At 43.5% G+C, this 13,175-nt stretch overlaps 1 protein-coding gene across 1 annotated transcript in view; it reads right to left on the bottom strand.

Moving 5' to 3' along the window:
- The window catches only part of LOC306917944 (voltage-dependent T-type calcium channel subunit alpha-1H-like), a gene marked incomplete at its 3' end in the record, with an annotated part of 134,368 nt that extends 122,545 nt beyond the window's left edge, over positions 1 to 11,823 (bottom strand). Inside the window, 3 exon segments of the mRNA XM_079530847.1 lie at positions 6,515 to 6,612; positions 6,825 to 6,958; positions 11,717 to 11,823. Of these exon segments, the coding sequence (XP_079386973.1) occupies positions 6,515 to 6,612; positions 6,825 to 6,958; positions 11,717 to 11,809 (325 nt within the window).
- Positions 11,824 to 13,175: the final 1,352 nt, after the last annotated feature.

The raw sequence follows: 13,175 nt of genomic DNA, 5'->3' as shown, positions 1-13,175 counted from the left end.
GAATAGGGATGCTAGGGTTCAAGTGCATGTAAAAACTAACTCTAATGTAACTCTGAGGACCCCCTAGGGGTCCCGGACCCCATGTTGAAGACCCATAGACCCATGGCTTAAATTAAACCCTATATTGACTGGTTTCCCCCAGGCATCGACTTGTTCAGCTCATTATTTTATTTAGTTAGTGACAGAAACAAGCTCACCCATGGGTAGTCAATCAGGCTAGTAAGATAATTGGAGACAAACAATTGCAACTTCAGGAGATGTACAACCGCTCCATAACCAAAAAGGCAATTAAGATTTACAATATTCTCTACCCACCATCTTAACCCTTCATTTGATCTCTTACCATCAGGCAGGAGGCTTAGAGAATTAACAAAAAATAAGACTTTGTGCCAACTGCAGTGGACATTTTAAATAAGAAAATGTTTTGATAGCTATATCACCTAATCCCTACTGCCCATGATCGATGTTGCTGTCTTATGGGAATGCATTTTATTTAAAAAAATTTAATGGGTTTTTTTGTGGCTTTCGCCTTTATTTTATATATTTTATGGAGGGACAAGACAGTAGGCTGACAGGAAATGGGGAGAGAGATGGGGGGGAAGACATGCAGTAAAGGCCGTCGGGATCGGGAGTCGAACCCGCGGCACACTGCCAGACTGGATTACCAGCCAAGGTGCCTGGACCACTGAGCCATGGCCCAGGCCGGGAATGCATTTTTATATAGTATTTTAAAGCAATTATGTTCAATTTAATGGACAATAAAGTTTACATATAATCGTTAACCTTATCTTCTTCCCTCTCCACGAAATCACTGTTGTGCCTTTACTGTAAGTCAGGGTTCCCCAATACATTTTCCTCAAGGGCCATATTTTGACTAGGGTACCAGGCTGGGGGCCGAGTCTGCAAGAAATAAATATAAAGCCTCTGGTGAGAGTATACCTTCTTTCATTACATTCTCCCACAGCGCTGACATCTAGCGAATGAGATATCAGTGAAATTATGGTGTTCTTTGTTTATTCCTGACAGGTTGTTCCATCTACTGTATGTGGTGACTGGTGAATAAATACATAAAAACATACCTCTGCTGGACTCTGCCTTTAGTTCTGACTCTGGGTTTAGTTCTGACTCTGGGTTTAGTTCTGACTCTGCCTTTAGTTCTGACTCTGGGTTTAGTTCTGACTCTGGGTTTAGTTCTGACTCTGGGTTTAGTTCTGACTCTGGGTTTAGTTCTGACTCTGCCTTTAGTTCTGACTCTGCCTTTAGTTCTGACTCTGGGTTTAGTTCTGACTCTGGGTTTAGTTCTGACTCTGCCTTTAGTTCTGACTCTGCCTTTAGTTCTGACTCTGGGTTTAGTTCTGACTCTGGGTTTAGTTCTGACTCTGGGTTTAGTTCTGACTCTGCCTTTAGTTCTGACTCTGGGTTTAGTTCTGACTCTGGGTTTAGTTCTGACTCTGGGTTTAGTTCTGACTCTGCCTTTAGTTCTGACTCTGGGTTTAGTTCTGACTCTGGGTTTAGTTCTGACTCTGGGTTTAGTTCTGACTCTGGGTTTAGTTCTGACTCTGCCTTTAGTTCTGACTCTGCCTTTAGTTCTGACTCTGCCTTTAGTTCTGACTCTGGGTTTAGTTCTGACTCTGGGTTTAGTTCTGACTCTGCCTTTAGTTCTGACTCTGCCTTTAGTTCTGACTCTGGGTTTAGTTCTGACTCTGGGTTTAGTTCTGACTCTGGGTTTAAGAAGGCAGACCTGTCAAACTATATGACAAAACATTTCGGCTATCCAGCCTTCATCAGTGTACTTTTTGAACCACAGTCTTGGTGTGTGCGACCCATCTCCTTGATCCTGATATGTTGTAAATCGGGTGGCGCACCTACAGTCTGAGCGCGGTGGTCATATGAAGATAGACCTGTCAAACTCCCAGACAGAAAAACCTGCTCTGGATGGTTCATGAAAAAGTACAAGATCATAATAAATGTATTTGGGGTCTAAAAACCACTAAACATGCTGCTCTAAATCAACAGCAGTATTTTACAATCAATTGTGACTAAATTTGACTGAGGGACTGCCATTGGATTTTTTGGAATTTTCGTTTTTTCATGTCCTATGAAAGCAGGGAATCATAGCTTCAAATGGACATATTGATTGTTCAGTTTGACCCACCAGTTTTGGAGATATGGCTTATAGAGTAATGTCTTGCAGAAAACAACAAGTTGAGAAAACAAGCTTGAAAGGTTCACTTTTGTGGTCTCTAACATTACACCTAGCTACATGTTTGGGCATTTATTCATATTTACATGCCGATTTCAGCTCTGACACTTATTTCAGACATGCTCTAGTATGTGAAGAGTCTGCCTGTGCTATTAACTCATTTTTGAAAAAAAAAAAAACTTTTATCCTCTGGTGAAAAGCTGGAATTTGCGCGATGGCAGTCTCTCAGTCAAATCTGGTCACAATTCTTTGACAGACAGCAAACCTAGTGTAAAGATCTGAATCAACTGCAGTGCATACAGCTGTTTTATGGAGAGCTGTAAAGATAGCGTTACAGATAGTCCAAGTCTATTGAAGATGAATGCACGGACAACGTTTTCCAAATCCTGCTGAGATATGAGTTGATATACCGTAATATATTCTTACGGTGATATCGGGCTGGCTTAACCCATTTTGACCTGAGATCAGATTCTAAAAATGTCATCTAACTCCTGACAGTGAAAAAGCTATGTTTCTATGTCAGTGGTTCTTCGATTTTTCAAAAATAGCAGACCTACAAGCTCATAGCGCGCCACTCGGTGGCGCACTATGAGCTTGTAGATCTGCTATTTTTCAATAGCTAAAGCATAACATAATGCGAACACCAAAAGGGGTCCCCGACCCAAAATGGGTTAATGTGGCTGTTGTAATCTGGAACATGACAACGAACAGCAAAATGTCTGGTTCTATATTGCTGTGTTGCGGAAGCATTTCTGATTGCTAAGCAGTGTGCTAGACCGCACTAGACTTTAGGTCAGAGCAGATTTGAAGTAGCCGAGTGTCAGGTTGGATGTGAAGATTTGTATTTTTTTACTCTTCTCACTGTGAGCAAGATTGCATTGCACCAGACAACTCCTCATATTAAAGGGATATTTCACTTTCAAAAATAACTTTTGGTAATTTCTGACCGTTTCTGACCGAGGCTTTGATTATTATTTTCTTTTTTAATGTAAAACCCATTGTATAACTTCAAACTGACTGTCAGGGGGCCGTGGTTTTTCATTTACTGTTTTCAATTATTTTTAAATATTTTTCTCTGGAAAGGCTTCTCCTCCAGGAGTACATGCAGGACGGGTGTTTTCGATGAATCTATCATGGTTAAAATGCAGTTTGAAGTTACAATGGGTTTGTATGGGAAGGGGGCGGGGCAGCAAAAATGAATATGAAATATCTAAATACTGAATGGAGCAACTTAAAAACTGTCCGGGGTGTTCACATAAGGCCCATGGGCGCTAAAGGGGCGCAGGATCATTCGGTATCCAAACAATGTAGTAAAAATGTACAACCGTGTTGGTTGGAATAGCAATAACAATTGTGCTGCGCTTAGCGCTATCTTGCATTGGGCGGAAGATAGGGTCCATCTCTATTCTATTCTCCTCCCTCTCCCTCTGAGAGAGGGCGAGGTGAATTTACCGACCGACCTACGCGATTTAAATTCACCTCGTTCCTGCTGCTCTCTCCCTCTCTCTCTCTCTCTCTCTCTCTCTCTCTCTCTCTCTCTCTCTCTCTCTCTCTCTCTCTCTCTCTCTCTCTCTCTCTCTCTCTCTCTCTCTCTCTCTCTCTCTCTCCTTATAACTGCGTTAGAATAATAATATGTTTTACTTACACTGCTGTATCCCCTTTTCTGGAGGCTATCGTGTGTGTGTGTGTGTGTGTGTGTGTGTGTGTGTGTGTGTGTGTGTGTGTGTGTGTGTGTGTGTGTGTGTGTGTGTGCCTGCGCTGAGATTGTGGGAAACAGAGGGACCTGCCATGCTTTATGGCAGTGTTTGGAATACCTGCTGTGCCCTGGGAAGGACACACACACACACGCACACGCACACACACACACACACACACACACACACACACACACACACACACACACACACACACACACACACACACACACACACACACACACACACACACCATATGAAGTCATATATTCCCACACCAACATACACACACTCTCTAAAATGGCCATCACTCACACAAACGCAAACATGTGGGCACATATATTGTGGGCGTGTGTGCCTGTGCACACATACATACACACTATGTGATCATCATCATTCAAGAGGGAGCAAAAAAGCCAACCTCTTTCACATGCTAACTGCAGCTTTAGTGGGAAAGAGGAGTCATCTTTCAAACACACATGCGTCCATATGTCTAGGCCACACACATGCCACATGCACCCCCACGCAGCTCCCCCCCCCCCCCATTTCTGGCATGGTTCAGCCAGACAGTAAACAGACATCCAGACTGTCAGTAAGGCAGTATGACTCAAGATACCAGCCGGGCTTAACCACTTCAGTGTTTTTACACCCCGTTGTCCGATGTTGAATAGGGAAAATAGCTGATCTACAAGATCATTTCTTAAGATATTTGCCTCTGATAACATGCCCCCAAGTATGGACACCATGCAGGATGAAAGGGGTTAATAAATATAAGCCAAATATGCCTTAATACATTTGAATTGTCCTTGAGAGAGGATGTCTCTCACACAGAATGAAAACAGAATCTATTCTCCCTTTATTTCCTAAGTTCTTATAATTATTATTATTATCCGTGTTGAATTTTCAGAACGAAATGTGAAAGTGACAGTGTGTGTTGTTAGGAGGTTTAAGTATCAATAACATTTCACAGCATTATCTCATTCCTTCACTTATTGTTTCGACCCAAAGCAGGAGAAAACAATACAGAACTTCACATGAAGGGACAGTGGGGCTGTCTAGGCCTAATGGACCCCAGCCAAAAGGTACCGGTGGTAAACTTGTATTGTGACAATAAACTTGAAGTTGAAGTTGGTGCCATGCTGGCTCATAAACCTCCCCAATGTTATGACTCCATTGTCTAGTGGTTCTCCGGGTTCTAGATTCATGGCTACTTTCTGTCACAGGGCTTTTAAGGAAGTGAGTAACGGCCTCAGAGTGGCTTACTAGCTCCTCAGTTCGGCGTTCGCTATCAGTGTATCAGCGTTGCTGTCAGAGTGGATTTCCACGGAAGTTACACAAACACACATCGGTTTTCACGACGGCAACTTCCCATATATGGCAAGAAAAGGCTAGCCGGGATGGTTTACCAGGCTGAACAAAAAACACATCTGTAATCCAAACCAACTAACACCTAAAAGGTGTGTTGAGCGACAACTATGTGTATCACAACGTTTTGACAGAGCATCCAGCATACTGTCTGCGACGCGACCCAGGAATCTCCTTCACGTTTGAGTAAATGGTCACGCCCCCCTCGCGACTTGCCCTACTTGTGGGACTCTGGGGGACGACGATTTACTATTCTGTCCCTATCGCGTTGCAACTCAAACAGGGCTGAGAGAACTTCACAATGTCACGGTCTAAAACTGTACTTTATCCCCTATTACTAGTAGGAGGGGGGGGACGTCATTTACTCAAACAAGAAGGAGGTTCCATGTTTGCGTCCGTGACCTCCACATTATCGCGATCGCCACAAAACCGTAAACCGAGAAGTGAACGTAGTCTCGTTCATGTCTGTGGTAACAGAGCTTACTTCATCTTCCCAAAGAAACCAGTGGTACGCGCGCAACACTCTGTGAGAAGATCCCGTGTGACACAGTTTGGTTGTTTTAACATTGTTTACATCGTCTGACACTCGTCACGTGACGTGTAAACTGTAAACGGACCTTCATCCTCCTGATGACATTCATTCCCTCACTTTAATCTTCACCCGAACCTCAATTTATTGTATTAACTTTAACCCATGAAGACAGGTTCTACAAATGGCTTCCAAATCAGTAGTTCTCTGATTTATTTGTTTTGCTTTTCTGCCTTTAATGATAGATACAAGTGAAGATTGACAGGAAAGAGGGAGAGAGAGAGATAGGGGGAGACATGCAGCATATATATTTGTATATATTTCATCTTCATTCATTCAGTCTTGGCCAGTTCCCACTTGAATAAGAGACGCAGTCTCAATGTGTTTTTACTGGTTAAAAAAACGAAATAATTTAAAAAAAGATCGTCATGAACGGGACTCGAACACACGACACGCTGTCAGGCCAGAGCCTATATATGTGGCAATTGTGGCATGCACCTGGACCACGCCAGCGGGCGCACCAGTTCTCACACTTTCGAATGGCACGCACACGCACACAATTGTGGCATGCACCTGGACCACGCCAGCGGGTGCGCCAGTTCTCACACTTTCGAGTGGCACGCACACGCACACGCACACGCACACGCACACGCACACACACACACACACACACACACACACACACACACACACACACACACACTTCAGTGAAGTCAGACTTACTTGGTACTCTGTTGATGGCCCGGAGGGGTCTGAGCACACGGACAGTACGGATGGCTGATAGACTGGCGTTATGACCATCCAACGAATACTCCATCATCCTGGAGAGAGAGAGAGAGAGAGAGAGAGACTTACAATCAATTGCCACAACTCTCTTCTAACAGCCATGGCACGCACGCACGCACACACGCACACGCACGCACACACACACACACACACACACACACACACACACACACACACCTGTGCAGCTACAGTACATATTAATATTTCAGAGTGGAAGTGAGAGAGAGGCATTGTGGGAGATACCCACCCCGCCATGACGATGAAGAAGTCCAGGCGGTTCCAGGTGTCACCGAGGTAACACTTGGAGCCGAAGATCCCCAGGGCGACCATCTTGATGACCATCTCCACGGCGAAGAAGGCAAAGATACAGTCATCCATCACCTGGACGTCAATGACAAACAACATATTCACAGTGGTGGAAAAAGTACTCAAATTGTTTGACCTGAGCTCGATTCTACAAAATGTCTTCTGAATCAGTCTGAAAAACCTATGTTTCTATGTCAGTCGTTCTCAAACATTTTCATGTCAAGGACCCCCAAAAATATATGTAAATGGCCGCCGACCCACATCTCAAAATATGTTGTTCCAGGGACCAAATATTTTAGTTAAAAATATTTGCTCTGAAAGAATATATTCAATGATTTGCGCCACATTATCACGATTAGCAGATGTACAAGCTCGTAGCGCGGCACTCGGTGCTGCGCTATGTAGATCTGCTATTTTTCAACAGCTAAAGTATAACATAATGCCTAAAACACCAACAGGGGTTCCCGTCCTGAATGGGTTAAGACAAAGTATCACTGCCGTAATATAGAAGTACTGAAGTTACTCAGGTAAAAGTCTGGAATTCAAAATGTACTTGAGTAAGAGTACAAAAGTATTGGCCTCAAAATGTACTTAAAGTACCAAAAGTGAAAAGTAGTCATTATAGAGAACGTCCCATTTCACAAGTCTTCTAATGTAAAACAATCTATACAAATCTTTTGCTGATCTACAGTACAAGTTCACAATGCGTCGCATCGCGACGCATTGTGAACTTGTAATGTAATTATAATGTTTAGTAACTAAAGTTTTCAAATAAATGTAGTGGAGTAAAAGTACAATATTTGGATCTGAGATGTAGTGGAGTAAGGCCTCACTCACACCTTTCGATCTAGCATACAATATTGCTGCATGCTAGATGTAAGCAAGATGTAAGTGTCATGGCCGCCCCAATGCATTTCCAATGGAAGTCACATGGTTTGATACAACATTTTGGACTACAAGCTGTTGTATGGCTTTCGGCTGTGTTTCGACTGCCCCCCTCCCCCTCATACAACACAAATGTTGTGTCAAACCATGTGACTCCCATTGGAAATGCATTGGGGCAAGATGTATCACACCCTTTGTATACAACAAGCATACATCAATCTGTTGCGACCGTGTGAGTCGCCCCTAAGTAAAAAGTAAAAATGGAAATTGGAAATACTAAAGTACAAATACCTCAACATTGTACAAATACCTCAATATTCTACTTAAATACAGTACATAAGTAAATGCACGTAGTTACTATCCACTACTGCACACACGTTCACTATAAAGAAATAACACAAGTGTACTAATGTGTGTGTATTTTATATGGCAGTGGATTTCTAGCACTGTGACGAAGCACACTGTTGTGTTGTGATACAAGTCCATGCACGTATCCACATGTTAACCACACTGGGATACGGTACAAACAACGTCTTAAAAGACAGTAAATTCCCAAAACAAACTTGTGTACAACTCTATACAAATAACCCTCAACTCCATGCCCCATTAGCTGATGTGAGCCAATGGGGGCACAGCTCTGTCTTATACTGTAGTACGGTTGGGTTGTGACTTCATTAATTGGACAGCTCTGTGGACCAAAAAAACAATTGCATTCCGTTACTGTCAGGCAGAAACCTTGTACTGTACAGTATGTCCATATTTCTACTTTATTTTTGTTATTTAAACTAATGCGCTGCGCTTTGTCATATTTAGTGTCTCGCGCAAAGGTAGTGAAAATATAACGTGTTCTAAGCTATTTACTATTTTTAAAACAACAACGTTATTAAAAAAAGCAACGGTTTTGGGCATATGAGGTTTCTGCCCGACAGGAGCGATATTCTGAAAATAACGAGCAGTTCTTCTGCACCAAGAGTCAACACAGCCCCAGAGCCAGACACAACATTGAAACAAGTGGTTGACAAAAGCGACATCAGAGCTGACAGTTCCGACTATTTTACAACTCATTTATGTTGTGAGCCTGCTGCGCTTTAAGCATAACACTTTGTGACTATGTCCTTCCCAATAGGACAGAGATTCTCAAAACATTTTCCCCCCATTTATTTTTTAATAGTCGGATAAGTGCTAGTCACTAACCAGGTGGATAGAGGGTATGCGCGTGACATCATCATCAAAACCAGGAAGTTATGCGGGAACGCCTACTGAGTGCCAAAAAAAACTACTTTCTGGCCCTGACAGCCCATATACATCCAAACAGAAAAGTCCTATCTGATTGCATTAAACAACATTAAACAATGTTAAACTCACTTTGCCACTCGATTTGCCGTTCTACTTCATGCATGTGCATACCCTCTATAGGCTGCCTATGAACCAGCAAGACCTAAGCATGGAGAGAACAGGCTGTAGATGAAACTAACTACTACGTACGGCTAAGATGGTTTTCCTCTGCAGGTGCAGCACTAGGAACTTCAACTACCAGAGCTGGCACTTTGTAAATAAATGCAGCTCACTTCATCTCCCTGCAGCCTTCACCGGCATGGTGTGCACTCACTGGAACTGCTGCTGCTATTGCACTTTGCGTTTTTCAAGGTACCCATAAGGATCACAAACAACACCCATATTGGCTATTATATCTTTTAATTAAAAGCACTGCACTGACAACCGCAGCCTCTGCAGTGCTGGTATACCAAGGGGAGGGGGAGACGACGGAGTGGCATGGTACACAATACAATCCTCATTTGTAACTCATACTCATATACAAATGTAATCAAATGGACCCTTTTTCTTTCGCTGAGCTTGTAAAGAGGCCACCTGGGAGCCGGAAGGTCACTGGTTCGACCCTCGGCTCCCCCGCCGGGCTGTGTGTCGAAGTATCCCTGAGCTATAGCACTTTCTAATCCCTAACAGATCCCCTCCCACGTGCTCCTCTGAGCCACATGAGCAGCCATCCGCTGGGTGAATGCAACGGCGTAATAAATTATACCCAGCTCCATAAGGGACCAGAAGTACTGAGCATTGTGCCGTGTAGTGTACTGTGGTGTGAAGTAACATATAGTCAAGTACTCCCAGCAAGCCAAATGACGCCATGATAACGTTATGATGACGTCCTCCAGTGACTCCAGTAACATATAGTCAAGTACTCCCAGCAAGCCAAATGACGCCATGATAACGTTATGATGACGTCCTCCAGTGACTCCAGTAACATATAGTCAAGTACTCCCAGCAAGCCAAATGACGCCATGATAACGTTATGATGACGTCCTCCAGTGACTCCAGTAACATAATAGTCAAATACTCCCAGCAAGCCAAATGACGCCATGATAACGTTATGATGACGTCCTCCAGTGACTCCAGTAACATATAGTCAAGTACTCCCAGCAAGCCAAATGACGCCATGATAACGTTATGATGACGTCCTCCAGTGACTCCAGTAACATATAGTCAAGTACTCCCAGCAAGCCAAATGACGCCATGATAACGTTATGATGACGTCCTCCAGTGACTCCAGTAACATATAGTCAAGTACTCCCAGCAAGCCAAATGACGCCATGATAACGTCCTCCAGTGACTCCAGTAACATATAGTCAAGTACTCCCAGCAAGCCAAATGACGCCATGATAACGTTATGATGACGTCCTCCAGTGACTCCAGTAACATATAGTCAAGTACTCCCAGCAAGCCAAATGACGCCATGATAACGTTATGATGACGTCCTCCAGTGACTCCGGTGACGTTCAGGACTAGGCCAGATCACAGCCCATATGGGGATGATCTTTACGTCATTTCCAGGACGTCTTCACCAGTTTAAATAATATAGCTTATTCTGGGCCAGATCTGACTAGTTATGATATGACTTAAGTTGATCTGGCCTCGATCGGACACGCTCTGATTCATCCAGGGACGTCCGTCTTAGTGGATAAAATTGAAGTTGGTTGAAATCAGGTGATATTCTGGGCCAGATCTGACTAGTCTTGGTTTCATTTGATCTGGCCACAATCGAGACGTCACTAATTCGTCGAGGTCCTGACCGTGCTTGCTGGGCTAGTTTAAGTACAATTTCCAACTTTCTGTACTTTTACTTCTACTCCACTAAATCTCAGAGGCAAATATTATACTTTTACTCCACTACAATTATTTGAAAAAAAAAGTTACTATATACTTAGTTTGTCAATTTTGATAATTATCATATCACAAAACACCCAATTCAGCCCCATGTCGGCTATTGTCCATTTGACAATATCCGATATACAAGGCCACATTGTGAGCTTGTAGATCTGCTATTTTCTTCTTCTTTTTTTAAGATATTTTTTTTGCGGCTTACGCCTTTTATTGGTTTTTTTGAAGGGACAGACGGGAGAGAGATGGGGGAAGACATGCAGTAAAGGCCGTGTCGGGCTCGGGAGTCGAACCCGCGGCACACTGCGACTGGATTACCAGTCGGGTGCCCAGGAGGTTACGCCACCGCCTGGGCCGATCTGCTATTTTCAAAAGATCTTTTTATACATTTTATACATTACAAAACTTGTGAAATGGTGACATTCTGGAATCTGGATAATCAAGGTCAAGGTAAACTTTATTGTCCACGAGGGAAATTTGTCTTGGGCTTTCACCCCTGCTGCAGCCCCACATAAAACATCAGTGACAAACAAAAATACATAAACATAATGAGTGTATCCTCTACTTTTGGTACATTAAGTACAAACTGTACATATTGAATCTGACCTTAAATTCATGAACAGATCATTTCTACATTGCGGTAGAAATCGATATTTTTACTTAAGTAGCTGTGACTACTTTTCTCCAGCACTGACCATAAAGTGCTGAGGATTGTGCCGCGTGTGACGCAACGCGTGATCGTATAATGGAATTAAGATTAAAATGGCCACCCACCTGTAGGACGATGCACCACTCAGACTGGCAGGTGACGTCCTCACACGGCTGGAACATCCCCAGAGTGACACAGTTCAGCAGGATCACCAGCATGGACACGTGCTCGAACCACGTAGAGGAGGCACACAGGTTAAGGCCAACACACAGTGGAAGGAATGGATACAGAACACGCACGCACACACGCACGCACGCACGCACGCACGCACGCACGCACGCACACATAGCAATAATGCAAACTTTTTAATTTCAAGGACCCCCAGTTTGATAGGTTACAGGCTTTAGTTCCAACACTATTATTGGTCCAACAGTCCCGACAACGTACCTCAAACCCTAACCTAACCATAACCACAAGCACGGGAGCAGCGCATGTTGGAGCGCTAGTCCGACCGTTGTTCCCGCATGTCGGACTAATTCTCCGTCGAAATTACCATCGGATCCCGTTTGATATGTTAGTAGCCCCACTTGATACAATAGTCTATCTCTGGGACCGCAATCTATAGTATGCTATAAAATCATCAAACTCTGAGAGCCCTATCTTGCATGTCGCCCTTATCCCTAAACATATTAGCCATATTTCACTATTTTTTTAAAACATTTTATAATAGTCCACCAACCGATCTACATCGACACGTTGTGAGCTTGTAGATTGGGAATTTGAACTAGTTTTTGAACAAACAAAAAGGTAGGAGCGCACACCAGTAGTGGGGAGGTGCTGACCGCAGGAAATACAACTTTGACTAAGAAAGGAAAGAGGCCGCACACGCACAGCTCGTAGTCACGATGCCATAAACTTTATTAAGCCAACGTTTCGGCAAGCAGGTTGCCTTCTTCAGGGTATGTGAACTATTTGAACTCATTTACTAACTACTCATTGGAACTAGTTTAAAATGTTTTTCAAAATAGTAAAAAACAAAAAGCAAGATAGGGCCCTCTGAGAGTGTCCAAATGGAAGCAAATGGACTCGTATTGGGTCTATTTGGTTTCCATTCGTACACTTTCAGAGTTACAACCCCATATCTCCTCAAAACCCCCAGAGGGTTTATGGTCCTCATGATCAGTGATAAAGGGGCGATAAAGGCCCTATAGGACAATGTTGTAGTTTGTGTTCCTATATAGGCTGCAGGTGAAAAGCATGGCAGGCTAAGCTCATACACTGACACCACGGCGCGTAAACAGCTCCTCAAACTGTGACTCCGCCCACAAACGGGGGAAGTTGTGATTTTCGCTCGTTCACTGCAATGCAATTTGCGGCATTTTCAAAACAATATTGAGCAGAGTAGCGATTATCAAACGTATTTGCAATGCCATACGTTGAAAGATCTGTTGCCCGTGGACAAGGCACGCTACCTCCGCAAGTTAGATAGCATCGGCATAGATGTTTGTCCGTATGTGATTAAGGATTGGACCAAGTTGCATTGGCAGCCATAGAAAATTCCGGGGTAAATTCTTACCCCGGATG

The sequence above is a fragment of the Electrona antarctica genome (genome assembly GCF_951216825.1).
Source record: "Electrona antarctica genome assembly, contig: scaffold_197, whole genome shotgun sequence".
In the NCBI taxonomy this organism is placed as follows: domain Eukaryota; kingdom Metazoa; phylum Chordata; class Actinopteri; order Myctophiformes; family Myctophidae; genus Electrona; species Electrona antarctica.
This window is presented reverse-complemented; position numbering and strand designations above follow the sequence as displayed.